The sequence below is a fragment of the Anolis sagrei genome, chromosome 3 (assembly GCF_037176765.1).
Source record: "Anolis sagrei isolate rAnoSag1 chromosome 3, rAnoSag1.mat, whole genome shotgun sequence".
Taxonomy (NCBI): domain Eukaryota; kingdom Metazoa; phylum Chordata; class Lepidosauria; order Squamata; family Dactyloidae; genus Anolis; species Anolis sagrei.
Window position 1 is genome coordinate 101,004,752 of NC_090023.1, and position 13,284 is coordinate 101,018,035.

At 44.2% G+C, this 13,284-nt stretch overlaps 1 protein-coding gene across 1 annotated transcript in view; it reads right to left on the bottom strand.

The window, feature by feature from the left end:
• GABRG3 (gamma-aminobutyric acid type A receptor subunit gamma3) overlaps nucleotides 1-11,912 on the bottom strand; it is a 438,558-nt gene extending 426,646 nt beyond the window's left edge. Inside the window, exon 1 of the mRNA XM_060769811.2 lies at nucleotides 10,832-11,912. Within this exon, the coding sequence (XP_060625794.1) occupies nucleotides 10,832-10,884 (53 nt within the window). The 5' untranslated portion in view covers nucleotides 10,885-11,912. The remainder of the gene's footprint in view (nucleotides 1-10,831) is intronic.
• Nucleotides 11,913-13,284: the final 1,372 nt, after the last annotated feature.

Below are 13,284 nucleotides of genomic sequence, written 5' to 3' on the forward strand. Positions count from 1 at the left end.
CAACAAGCTACATTGCAAGATCGCCTGATAATTCAGATCAATCTAGAAGAGTGCAAGGATGCACAGTAACTATAACCAAAATGCATTAGGAATATCAGGACCAACATTACCACTAGGCAGTGTGAGATGACTACTTCAGGCAGCAGATTTCTAGTGGCCCAAAATGTTGGCAAGGTATTAGCTATTTGATATTTATTGCTGGCCTTGATGCCAAAATAACTTGGGTGGCCTGGATATTATGCTCCTTGATTAGGAAAGGAGAAGTCATGTGCTGTTCTAGGTAACTCTTTCACATTTACAACCACAGTTTGTTGCTTTACACACCCTCCATCCTGCTTTACAACCCACAACTTTTATAAGCTGCATGGGAAGAAGGAATCAGAGTAAGGTTGATGGATGTTTTCATCACATTTTGGGGAGTCAGGCCAGGGGCAGGGGAAGTTACTTAATTAACTAATTGCTTAGCTAAGCTGAGACAGGATTCCGGTTTCTATTTTTAAATGCTCCTCTAATTTTTAAGAAATTAGTGAACAAGGTTAGTGAACAAGGGCCACAGGGAATGGGCTGTATTAAATCCTGTGCTCATTTTCTATTTGTAGGACAGTTCACTGAAAAAAGTGTGCCATCAGTTCTTTTCTCACAGAACTCTCATTCTGCAAAGAGAATAAGGCATAGAGAACTGTCAAAGAGCGATTCAAATAATTTTTTTTAAAAAAGTTAGCTTTACTTTCCCCTCTCATTCTCAATGTCACAGCAGTCTCTTGGTGTAACATGAGTTTCATTCGTCAGTTGTCACCTGGAGCAATGTTTTCTGGAATGCCCCCTCCTCTTCCCTCTCATCCCTGGCTCCCCAGTCACCTCAGTTGATGTCACACCTGGAGACTGCCACAAAACAGAAAATGAAAGGGTATGGTAAGTGCCGTCCTGTGTTCCCAAAGCCATGCAAGCCCAGTGAACACAGGATGACCATGTAACAGTTATGGCTCGTTCCATCTCAGAACCAGCCCAACTGTTTACAAGGGCCCAAAGTTGTGGCTGGCTCCGAATTCCACATTAACATGGCCTGGCCACAAATTACCCCAGATCAGCTCCATTCATAGTTTGACCACCTCAGTGCTGATCCAGAAGCCCTTGTCATTAAATGCAGATATTTCCTTTGATTCACTCAAGGTTACCCAATGGGTTTCCATGAACCAAGCCAGAATTTGGACTTTCCAAAGTCATAGTCCAACACTCGAACCATGTTGATTCTCAATAATAGGCTAGACCAGAGATTACAAATACTAGTTTGAATTCAATATTAAAGGGTAGATGTATTGGCCATGCAGCAAAATATAGTGAAGCACCAAAAGGTTGCATGATGTGCTTTTCTGTTAGCCTAATAAATGTGTGAATTTTCGACTACAACTGTCAGCATTTCCTGCTGAATTCTTTTGGAAACTGCAGTTCCAGGATCACTTTTCCAACTTCTGAACTAAATGTACAAATATTTTAACCTTTATCAAGGCCAATGGAGGAAGCACCATTAATCTGACCTCAGTTGAAGGTACACAAGTTATTGTTTTTATTAGAAAGGCATTCTCAGATGGATTTAACGTAGTGGGGAACTCATCTGATTACAAGTCCTATCAGACCTATCCACTAAAGTCATTGGTTAAGGAGACTGGGAATAATTGCTCTTTTTATCTCTTACATGAAGGATGGATGAGGTGTAGGTTTAGAGATTAAAACCCTATTTGCACTTAAATTCTTTCATTGGTGCTTTCAAAGAAGGCTTGAAGTAGAAATAGCCACCACTGAGATAAAGCCCCCAAATTATGAATTTGTTCATTCCCCTCTTCCCCTTTCTGTTTGGTCCATCTATGAGCATTCCCCCAAATTTTATATTTGTTAATATGATTGCAACCATTCTGAGCTTGCTGCAAAATTGTTTTATTTATATGTTGTACCAGCCAGCAACTGGATTTGAGAGCTGCCTAAGTTAAATTACAGTTTAGTACATCTGGGATATTTGAACTCTCTTTAAAAAAGATATAGAAAGAAACTGCATTTTGTGCTTGTGGCTCGTACTGGTTCATTTGTTAAACTAGTAATTTTTCCCCTTCAAATGCTGACACCCATGATTTATCAGGATACATTAACTGAATTATTTGCTTTCTGAGATGAGTTATGAAAAAGTTCTGAACAAATTTAGTCTTCTTTCAACTGTTTTCTGTCTCCACTCCAAAAGCTTACATGTAGAGCAATCCCTGGGTAAAATATACAGGGCTCTGGAATCCATGCATTTTTTCAATGGTGCCAGCAAGGCAGGACTTTAGGGCAAAAATTGAGATTGAATAGGGGGACAATCCACCTCCACACAGATGAAGACTACTTTTTGAACAAGTTAGATGCTAAAGACCTTGTTGTCATGTCCAGAGTCTAGAATAACTTAAGTCCACCACTCAGGTTCATCCCCATCATGTAACAAAGTAAGGTGGCTGCCTCAAGCAATGGATTTTGGTGTGCCATAAGATAAGAACAAATGGTTAGTTGTTTCATCCATTGTTCATTATTATTATATTGCCCACAAAGCTATGTTGGCACTTGTTGCAGCTGGTGGCTATGGGTACTGTATGCCTTGCTTGGGTGATGAGGAGAGATCTACTTGCTGCTCTGCCTCTGACAGTATCTTCTCATGTGACAGATTTGGTTGCGAGATTTATAGTCAAGCCACAAACACAGTTGGTTTCACAATGCTGTAAGTTGCAAGATGTTGAGGAACTACTGCACCCATCCCACCTGTGGTTCTTTGGTGCTATGGTTTCACTTTAACTTACATGGTTGCTTCCTATGGAATCATACTTTTTACATTTTGTAGTTTGGTGAGATAATACTACTCTCTGATGGAGAATATCCCAAGAGAGCAAACTCTATATCAAACTCTATAACAGCCTACCAACTGCTAGGAATTGTGGGAGTTGAAATCCAAGACACCTGGAGGCCCAAACTTTGCTCATGCCTGCTTTATATCCATAGGATGGAGGCATGGCAGTTAGAGTGGAAATAGACTGCAAATACCCCCAATTAACCACTGGCTTCCCCACTGCTGAGTTTAACAGGAAGCAATCATAAAGATAAGGGCTGATTAAATTGGAAGGAAATGCTGAGTAACTGGAAATGGGTGGAACCAGAGGCCACTAGAAGAAGCTCAGGCAGCCATTTTACGTCAGTTGAGAGTTAGAGTCGGGAGATGGAAGTCTGAAGAGGAGTTAGGAGTTTGAAGGGGGAGGAAGGAAGAAAGGGTTTTGGGAACTGTTTGTTGTTAAAAGAGACTTCTTTGAGGAAAATAGTTAGGCCTCTATAGTGATTAGAGTGCTGATGTGGAAAGGAAGATTTCAAAAGGTTCAAAATAACCTGTTTGTATTCCTGTGTGGGGAACTTGTTTAAGAAACTCAAGCTATAGGATTATTTATCTAACCAAGTCAAACCTGTTAATCTATTGAAACCACTACATTTATTTACTGTTCCAGAACAAAATAAACAACATATTCCTGTTTCATGTCAACTGAAGGCTTTGTGTGGCTTTTAAAACATTCTATTGAAGGAGGTGGCCTATGAAATAATAAACTGGTGGCAGCAAAAGAAATCTTTAAATAAATATTTGGTGCTAGCAAAGGAAAATATTTTAAATACAGTGGCAGTTTCAAATTACCCGGCCTTATGTATGTGAGGATGTGTGTGCTCTAGTCCCCTCATAACCTCGCCTGGGCCAGACCTTTGTTATTTATGCCCCAGTCTTCCATCTTTGTTGTTTGTCGCTGCAAGAAGCTTCAGACTGTACTGATATTATTTCTATAGAACACTGAACAGCTTAAAGCTGGTGTTGCTGGATTTCAGCTCCCATTATCCTTGATCATTGATTATGCTGATTGAAACTGGTTCAAAGAAGTGCTTAACAATGCTGGTTTTTTATTCATGACAGATCCAGGAACCAATTTTGAACCCCTCCCAGGTGGTACTCAGTTCCAAAACTTGTGTAGGGTTATTTTACTTTTCAAAAATAGATGCAAGCAAAAAATTGCTTGTGTTTTGTTTTTGATCTGTTTGTATGTTTGTTTGGGTTTTTTTTTTACCTTTAATGAGAAAGTCATCCTTTTGATGAAGTGGCATTCTGTGTCTGGAGGTTTCTAAGAGTATTATTCTCTTTGTTTTGACAACAGATTGAAAGTGGTTGTTAGAAGACAGCACATAAACAACCTCTGTTTTGAAGAAATTTGAGGAAAAGATAAAATTGGTATCTGATTTCAAATTATGAAATATATGTAAAACAAAATATACTTTATGTCTGTACTGAGAGGAAAGGTTGTCCTCATCAGAACATATTTACAAAGTGTTTCTTTTAGGGATCAAAATTCTCCGTGTGTTTCATCGTCTTTTTTCTTTTTATATAATAGAGCAGATGTGTTTCATCAGCTCTATGTGTTTAACCACATTGTTGACTTCTGGCATGACTGAGCCATCCCTGATCCACCTCTTGCAACTCTTCACCACAGGATGACTTTGAGAATGTGTTGGTGTTTTTAAGTATGCAACACAGCTACCTCTAAAATATGTTCTAATCTGAAGATGTTAATCTCAGGGGCAAAGGAGATTCAATACTTAAGTAGGTGGACTGCATGGCATCATGCACAGAAAGCTGATTTGCTTTATATGGTGTCGCGATCTCAGCATTGGAGTATGACTCTAGAGACCGAGGTATGATTTTCTGCTCAGTTGTGGAAACCCACCGGATTACTTGGGTAAGTCACACATTCTCAGCCTCAGAAAACCCTATGATAAGTCCATGTTAAAGTTGCCATAACTTGGGAATGACTTGAAGGCACAAAACAATAGCAATGGCTCCTCCAAATAATTGAATCTGTTTGATCTCAAATTGATCTCACTTTCCCCATAATCTAACGTTAACTTCATAACTGAAAACACAAAGATTTTCCCAATGTATTAAATGCATTCTTTCGCCATGGGGCCTTCATACTGGATAAATTCAAATATAGTACTCAGTAAAGGTGAAATTTCAGCTGGAGAACCCCAACTATATTTTTATTGTCTTTGTTCCCACACATGGCTACACAACTACCACTGAAATACTTTCCACCTACATCATATTTGTAGGACAGAACTAAACTGATGGGAGTTGGGAAGCTGAACATGATCTTTATGCCCAAAAATTATGAACAAAGTTGCCCACAAGAGGCTTCCAAGAAATAGTGGAGATGGGGAATAGGATGTCTTTTGGAATAGATAACAAGGAAAACAAACCAAGAAACAAATGGACATGTCTGACTGTAAAGAGAAGTAAGAAGCTGAGTCCCCCCCCCCCACCCCAAATATCTACATTTATAGCAAGAGTAATGGTGAGTTTCACTTTGTAGAGCATCTAAACCAAGAAGCAAATGGACATGTCTGATTGTAAAGAGAAGTAAGAAGCTGAGTCCCCCCCCCCACCCCAAATATCTACATTTATAGCAAGAGTAGTGGTGAGTTTCACTTTGTAGAGCATCGAAACCAAGAAGTAAATGGATATGTCTGATTGTAAAGAGAAGAAGCTGAGTCCCCCCCCCCCCCCCGCCCACTCCAAATATCTACATTTATAGCAAGAGTAGTGGTGAGTTTTACTTTGTAGAGCATCCACATTTTTAAATGGAAAATATCTCAAAATCTTTTCATCTTGAATATGGGAAAAATATACATTTTGAGATAACCTCCATAATAAAGTTGAAATTAAAATTTTCCCCTTTTGCATTGGCCAAATTTTGTAAGAGGGTTGTCATTCCTGCCTGCTATGTGCTCATTGCTTATTGCTTTCCTATGAACCCCTGGTGGCGCAATGAGTTAAACCCTTGTGCCAGCAGGACTACTGACTGATTGAGTGGTTCAAATCCAGGGAGAGCGGATTGAGCTCCCTCTGCCAGCTCCAGTTCCCCAAGCTTCCCACAAGGATGGTAAAAAATCAAAACATCCAGGCATCCCCTGGGTAACGTCCTTGCAGACGGTCAATTCTCACACACCAGAAGTGACTTGCAGTTTCTCAAGTCACTCCTGACATGGAAAAAAGATGCTGTCCTATATTTTTAAATAAAATAAGGTGTGTTTGTTGTCTATATTGAAAATCTTCTCTGATTAAAAGGTAACCCTGATTTAACCCAAAATATGACTGAGTACAATAGGATTAAAAGCTAGATTTTTAAGTTAACTATCCAATGAGTAAACAGGTGACTAAATCTGTCAATTTTGGCTTCTCTCACATCCAGATTGTTTAATCCTTGAATTCTTTGCATCCCAGATGTGAGGAAAGGTGTGAATTTGGGTAAATCCTTATCATCCTTCCTAATTGGAAGTAGAGTGGGCAGGAATCAGTACTATGTGATTTATTCATAAATGACTTGGATTCATAAACGGACAGTGAAATAGCAATGTTTTAAGGTCATCTCGGGTTTTTCCAGAGCGTGAAATCTAAGCTGTCTGTAAAGGACCCTTCACTTTTTTTGAAAAGCTGTTCCAAGATGGGTGAATGGGCATCCAAATGGCAAATGATATTCACTGCTATGCCCAGTAGATGTAGATTTCATTATGAACACTCAGATACAGAAACACACTGTTGAAATTTGAAAGGGTTACAACAAAAACAGGAATTGCTCTTGGAGCTTTGAAGGAGAGTTCAGTGAAATTCAGTGTGTGTGAGAGTGTGTGAATTTAAATAACAGTTTTCAAAAGGAATTGCCAAATGTCATTCGACAGACAAACAAGAAGGTAGTTACAAAATAAAATGACCAATATCATACTGCTTTTAAATCAATTCATGTTTGGAATAATGTGAGCAGCTCTAGGTTCTTCTAGATATTGCAGATTTGGGGGGGGGGGGGGGATCAGAAAAAAGCAGGTAAACAGATCAAAGGGTGGAAAGCATCTTTCCTATCAAGAAAAGCAAAGATGGTTAGTATTAGTATTTTGTGTTGTCGAAGGCTTTCATGGCTGGAATCACTGCATTGCTGTGAGTTTTGTGGGCTGTATGGCCATGTTCCAGCTCAGAAAACTCACAGCTATTAGTATTTATATGGCACCATCAAATGTAAATTATATAGGATTATGAGTATAGAGAAATGAGGAAGTGTTTGATCTGTTTGATCAAGTCTTTCCATATTATATCTGCTTATTTCCCTCTATCTGTTTTAAAGTAAATTTTAATTGGATTTAATTCTGTTTTATTCAATATTGGTTTCATCTTGGTTTTGTAGGTTTTTAATTATGAACTCTAATTACCATATACCTCCCATTATAAATATGGCATAATAAACTGGTGCTCACATAAAAATGGCAAAAAGTTGGTTCTCTCTCTCTCTCTCTCTCTTACATTTTAAGGCTGTGTATGGTTAAATCTGTGATTGCAGAAACCATGGATGCAAAGGTTGCTCTGAGTCCCCTTCGGGGTGAGATAGAGCACAGTAAAAATATAGGAAATAAAATAAATAAATAAAGTCTAAAATAATTATTGTATTCCATCTTTTGCAAGCTCCCTTGAGCTCTAGTTTGGAGGAAAAAAATGGGATATCAATAAAGCAATGGATGATTGGATGGATGGAAGGAAGGAAGAAGTGAACACAAGAAATACCATTGTTGAAAGCTTTCATGGCCAGAATCATTGGGTTGCTGTAGTTTTCTGGGATGTATGGCCATGTTCCAGAAGCAAACCCTCCTGACATTTTGCCAGCCATAGATGTGGACGAAACATCATGAGATAATGCTTCTGGAGCATGGCCACACCATCCTGAAAACTCACAGCTACCCTCAAGAAATACTCTTGCAAAAAGACATAGGTGTAGGGGACCTGTCTCCTTTTCTTACAGTGTGAGTGCTCCAAGTTCCATAATAAAAAAGATTGGAAAGACAGGAAAGGTACATCTTCATACAATGCACATTTTATTTATGGTATTATGCATACTACAAAATTTGGCAATGGTCTTATTTGGCTTTGCAGTTTTGAGGACAGTTCTAATAATATCTTTCCACTATATTGAACTTTCATGTTTAAAGACAAGCTTTCAATTTCAGGTGGTTGGGACACAGGGAAACATTGTTGTTTTTGCAAAGGGAAGCAGGAAGCAGGATTTTGAGTTTTGTAAACATTAAAACCCAGATAGAAGTGTCAGCTTGGTGGAGATAGAAAGGAAGAATCCAGTTCTCACTCACCTTGCTTATTCCATACTCAATTTCATTCCCTAACATTGAAGGAGAACTTCAAAAACCTGTTTAAATTAAGGACCAACAAGGGAGGGAATCATGTGATGAGAATGCAAGTGAGAGAGCATTGATGATCAAGTCTTTCCAATATAGCCACATATCTGGTTATATCGTCCTGTCTGCATTCATTCAGCGGTCTGACAACTAGTCACCTAGCCAAATTTTAAGCCATTATTGATACTTGGATCACATAATGTCAGTCACATCAACAGACTTCTCCAATCTTGTGTCTTTTAGATGTTTTGCACTTCATCTTCCAGAATCTCTCACCATTAATTATCTTCATTGAGACCAACTGGAGCTATAGTCCAAAACTGCTAAGTTGAAGAGGGCTAACCTAGATAAATCACTGTGAGTCAAATTACACACAATGATAACCCCTTTATCCCTCAAGTAGGGATCACAGATATTTGTGCAAGTGCATTGTGCATTCCTACAGTATCTGACAGGACAGATACAGGTACACATCCGAGTAATGTCTCTTTTTGGTGGCTTGTTAAAGATGTAAAAGACCAGAAGGAGGTGCATGTGCACCCCCTCCTATACATGGCATTGTGAGACTGGGATGGGTGCAGCTTTGCACATACTCTTTGCCAATGAGTGTGTTTTGAGTGCTTTTGAATGTGGGCCCTTGTACAACCCAGCCATCCCTGCTCATGTGAATAAGGAATGCTCAAAATATGCCCTCTCTTATACATGAGGTCATATGAAGACACTTCGATTCTAGTAGTCATGGATTTCTCCAACTAATGTGCTTAATCCTTGATTGGTTTGAAAGCCATCTAAATGAATCACAATTTAAATGCCTGCTTGTGTTTATTTATATTGGGGATAATTCAGATGAGAAACGACTATAGAGTATTCTTGGTTGCTTAGAAAAGAGACTACCAAGGAGCACCATGTCCTGTTGGCTATGTCTGGAGAAAAACCATGGCAAAACTCTGTTAAATAATTCCTGCAGAGGATTGGGTTTGCCTTCCTTGGAATGGACTTGAAAGCACCTAACAATAGTAGCAAAAAAAACCTCAATCTTTCTGGAGGAGTTACAGGTAGGAAGAGGCAGCTGGTGGGCCCCTTCCAAAACCCAGTGGTGAATCTATTCTGGCCGAATCTCTCCCTGAACTTCAAGGCAGCTATCCGAGGTGCTGAACCGTAGCTTTAGAAGAATTCAGCACTCTGGATAGCTCCCAGGCGAAATTCTGGAGCACATTCCCTCCCTCAAGAGTGATGTCAACAGCCTCCTTTGGAAAGGCAGTGCTTCCTGCTAAAGTTAGAGAGAAAGAGAAGCAGAATCGGCGCCATGCCTCCTTTCCTTAGGAGAACCTTTCGCTCGGTTTTCTTAGCAAGACTCCTTCCGAAGGGGATTGCCATTGCCTTCCTCATGTGGGGCAATTGCAAAGGCCTTCACCTTCATCCAAATGCAGTGGACAAAGGGACATTTGGATGAAGGCGAAGGGCTTTGCAATTGCACCACACGAGGAAGGCAATGGCAACACCCCCCCCCCCCCGGGCAGCTCTAAAACGGGAGAAAAGAAGGCGAGAAGGGGACCCCAAGGCGCAGAAATGACAAAGAGAGCATTATGATACGGAATTAAGGCATTGTTGATATGGTAAATGCGAGATATGATGATCAAAGGAAAGGATCGGGGAGGTTTATCTGCTACAAGTTGTTCAAGCAATGGCTTTGATCTGTCCAATTCGAGCAGCCTGGCAAGGCTTCCCTCCTAAACGAGAGGCACACGCACCCTCTTAATCTAGCTCAATGCCTCAACAAGGTCTCCCCAAGAGGGGCAAACTGATGCTTCGGTTTGGGACTCCGCGGCTTCTTTTACCGGATTTTCTTTGGCTCCTCCCGACAGATCAGCCCTCCACTTCTGTTAACGTTCTTAACCCTCTGAAACTTGGTGGCACTCAAGGGTGATTTCGGGAGGCGCAGGGATAGAATCACAGCATCATGGAGTTGGAAAAGACTCGTGGGCCATCTAGTCCAACCCCCTGCCAAGAAGCAGGATGTCCAACTTCAAAATAGAACTTATGGGCAAACATTGCCTAGTGTCAACTCGTAACCCCCCCCCCCCCCCCCCCAGCTTCGGCCGCCTGAAAAGCAAGAAGGGCTCGCTTGCTCCCATCCGAAAACTTTCCGCCAAACCAGCGTGGGGTGAGAGTGGGGGGATTCAGCTCGAGAGGGAACCTTTAATTATCTGGAGTAGGAAAATCCGAGCCACACTTCCCCGTGCCCCACGATCAAAGATGGCTTGGGACGCCGGGAAACCACTGTTTCCACAGAGGCTCATAAAAGGACCATTTCTTCCCCGAGGGGTCCGTGTGAGTCAATTCCCACTCGAGGTGAGTCAATTGTTCCCTGTGGAGCCCAGCAGACAGCTGGGAAAGGCGGAGGGCTCTCCAAGGAACGGGCAAACGTTACCCCTACGTTACCTCTGCCTTGGCCCGTGCCCCCCCCCCCCCCCCGGCTTTCCTTCAAACGCAGCCTGAGAAGCGAGGTCGAGGAGGGGAGGCGAAAGGCGAGAGAGGCGCGCCGAGTGGGACTTACCAAGCTTGGAGCACGGAGAGGAGGAAGACACCCAGCAACAGCCGAGCGGACATGATCCGGAGAGCCGAGGAGGGGAGGGGGAGCAGGGCAGAAAGTCCGGGCAGCCCAGGAGGAGGCGAGGAGGGAGGAAGAGGAGGAGGAGGAGGTCGGGAGGGAGGGGGTGCCTGTATGCAAGGAAGGGGTGCACGGCTCTTCTGGGTCTGTGCGGCTTTCCGGAGCCCGCTTCTCTCCCGCCTCCCCGTCCTGGGCTCCTCGTGTCCAGCGCGCTCCTCGAAGGGGCCCCTCCTGGCTGCCTCCCCGCTAAGGCTGCCCGCTCTTCCTTCCAGGAAGCATCAGTGGCCCCAAGGAAGCAGCACCCCGCCACTCTTGGAGGTCCTGAGGGCCACCGGGTGGGCCATGAGTCTCCCAGGGTGGGCGGAGGGGCGGAGGCCACCCAGGAGCAGGAGGAGGAGGAGGAGGAAGAAGAAGAAGAAGTAGCACCGTCCAGCAGCCCCGAGCGAAGGGAGGCAAGTCTCCGGCGTTGGGTCTCCCAGGGAAGCGGAGGAGGAAGAAGGAGAGGAGGAGGAGGAAGAGGGAGGGGGCTCCGCAGGGTTCCTCAGCATCGGAGAGGCGCCTCCTGGAACTTCCTGGCCGGCCAACAGGTCCCTCCTGGGCTGCTGTCGAGGAGCTCGGGGTGGTGGCAGCCAAGCTGGCGAGGATGCCTCATGGCTCGGCTCCTAGAGGGTCAAGGCACGCCAAGAGGAGGAGGAGGAGGAGAGGAGGAGGAGGAGGAGGCGAAAGGGCACCCAGGAGGGGGAGGAAGAGGAACCTCCAGGCAATAGGGAAGGACGAGAGGTCCCTTGGCCGGCTTCACAGCAGCAGCAAGAACAGCAGCCCCTCCCGGCGTGCCTCCCGCGATCGTGGCAAGCGCGGGGGAGGTCCCCGTCGCCGGAGGAGGCAGGCAGGGCAAAGCAAGGCAAGGCAAGGCTCCTCCGACCCGGGTGGGGAGGGAAGGAGGAAAGACGGAGGAGGAGGAGGAGGAGGAGGAAGAGGCTGCCGCCCTCAGTAGATCGGGGGACTTGAGAGAGGCGTGGGAGGGAAAGAGAGGAGGAGATCCCGCATCCCAGTCTCTCTCTCTCTCTGTGTGTGTGTGTGTGATTAGAACCTTTTATTATCTGGAGTAGGTAAACCCGATCCCCGCTTCCCCGTGCCCCACGATCAAAGATGGCTTGGGACGCCGGGATTGGCTTTATTCCCTAACTGTCAGAGTGGTGAGTGTCGGGCTCTGTTTAAGGTCAAGCGCTTTTCCTTGAGGCTCTGTTAAGGTGGAGTTGCTGCTAGTCATGAAAGTGGGGCTTCTCCCGCAGGGAGCATTCCTCCTCTCCATTCCCTCCTCCGCATACCACACTTTGCTGTAGAACAAGCCCTATGAGGAGCGGCTTAAAGAGCTGGGCATGTTTAGCCTTCAGAAGAGAAGGCTGAGAAGAGACATAATGAGGGCCATGTATAAATATGTGAGGAGAAGTCATAGAGAGAAGGGAGCAAGCTTGTTTTCTGCTGCCCTGGAGACTAGGACGCGGAACAACTGCTTCAAACAGGAAAGAAGATTCCACCTGAACATGATGAGGAACAACTTCCTAAATGTGGACCATTCCATAGAGCCCTATATGCCAAAATATTAAGGCAGAAAAGTGGACCTAGATAACCCAGTTCAAAGCAGATATTGTGGGATTTTCTGCCTTGATATTTTGGGATACACGGCTCTGTGGAAGGGCTCTGAAAGAGCTGTTCAGCAGTGGAACTCTCTGCCCCTGAGAGTGGTAGAGGATCCCTCTTTGGAGGCTTTTAAACAGAGGCTGGATGGCCATCTGTCGGGGTGCTTTGAATGCGATTTTCCTGCTTCTTGGCAGGGGGTTGGACTGGATGGCCCACGAGGTCTCTTCCAACTCTATGATTCTAAGGGAAGCTGGGCTGGGTTGCTGTGAGTTTTCCGGACTGTATGGCCATGTTCCAGAAGCATTTTCCACTTCTATGGCAGGCATCCTCAGAGATTGAGGGGTCTGTTGGAAACAAGGCAAGGGAGGTTTAGCTATCTGTGGCATGTCCAGGGTGAATCTGGGCTCCTTCTCCGTATATCCCTTGGCAACAACTCGACTTGGACGCCGAAAATTCGCCTGGCTTTTTCTTTTCTTTCTGAGAGCAATTCCGGAATGAAGGAGAGACGCGTGTAGCTGGGCCGAGTCCCTTGTGGCGCCTTTGCCTTGCTGGCAGGAACAGCCTTGGGCCAGAGATTTGTCCAGATCTCTGGGTTCAGTTTCCCAAAGGGACGGAGTGGCCAGGAAGCCTCCGACTTCAAAGCGGCGCCTCCTCTGAGTCACCCAGATCCCTTCTGGCGCTGCTTCTGCCGCTCCCTCTGCTTCCCTTACATCAAGTCAGCCAGCCAGGGGGTCTCATCCGACCAAAGTTCATCTCAG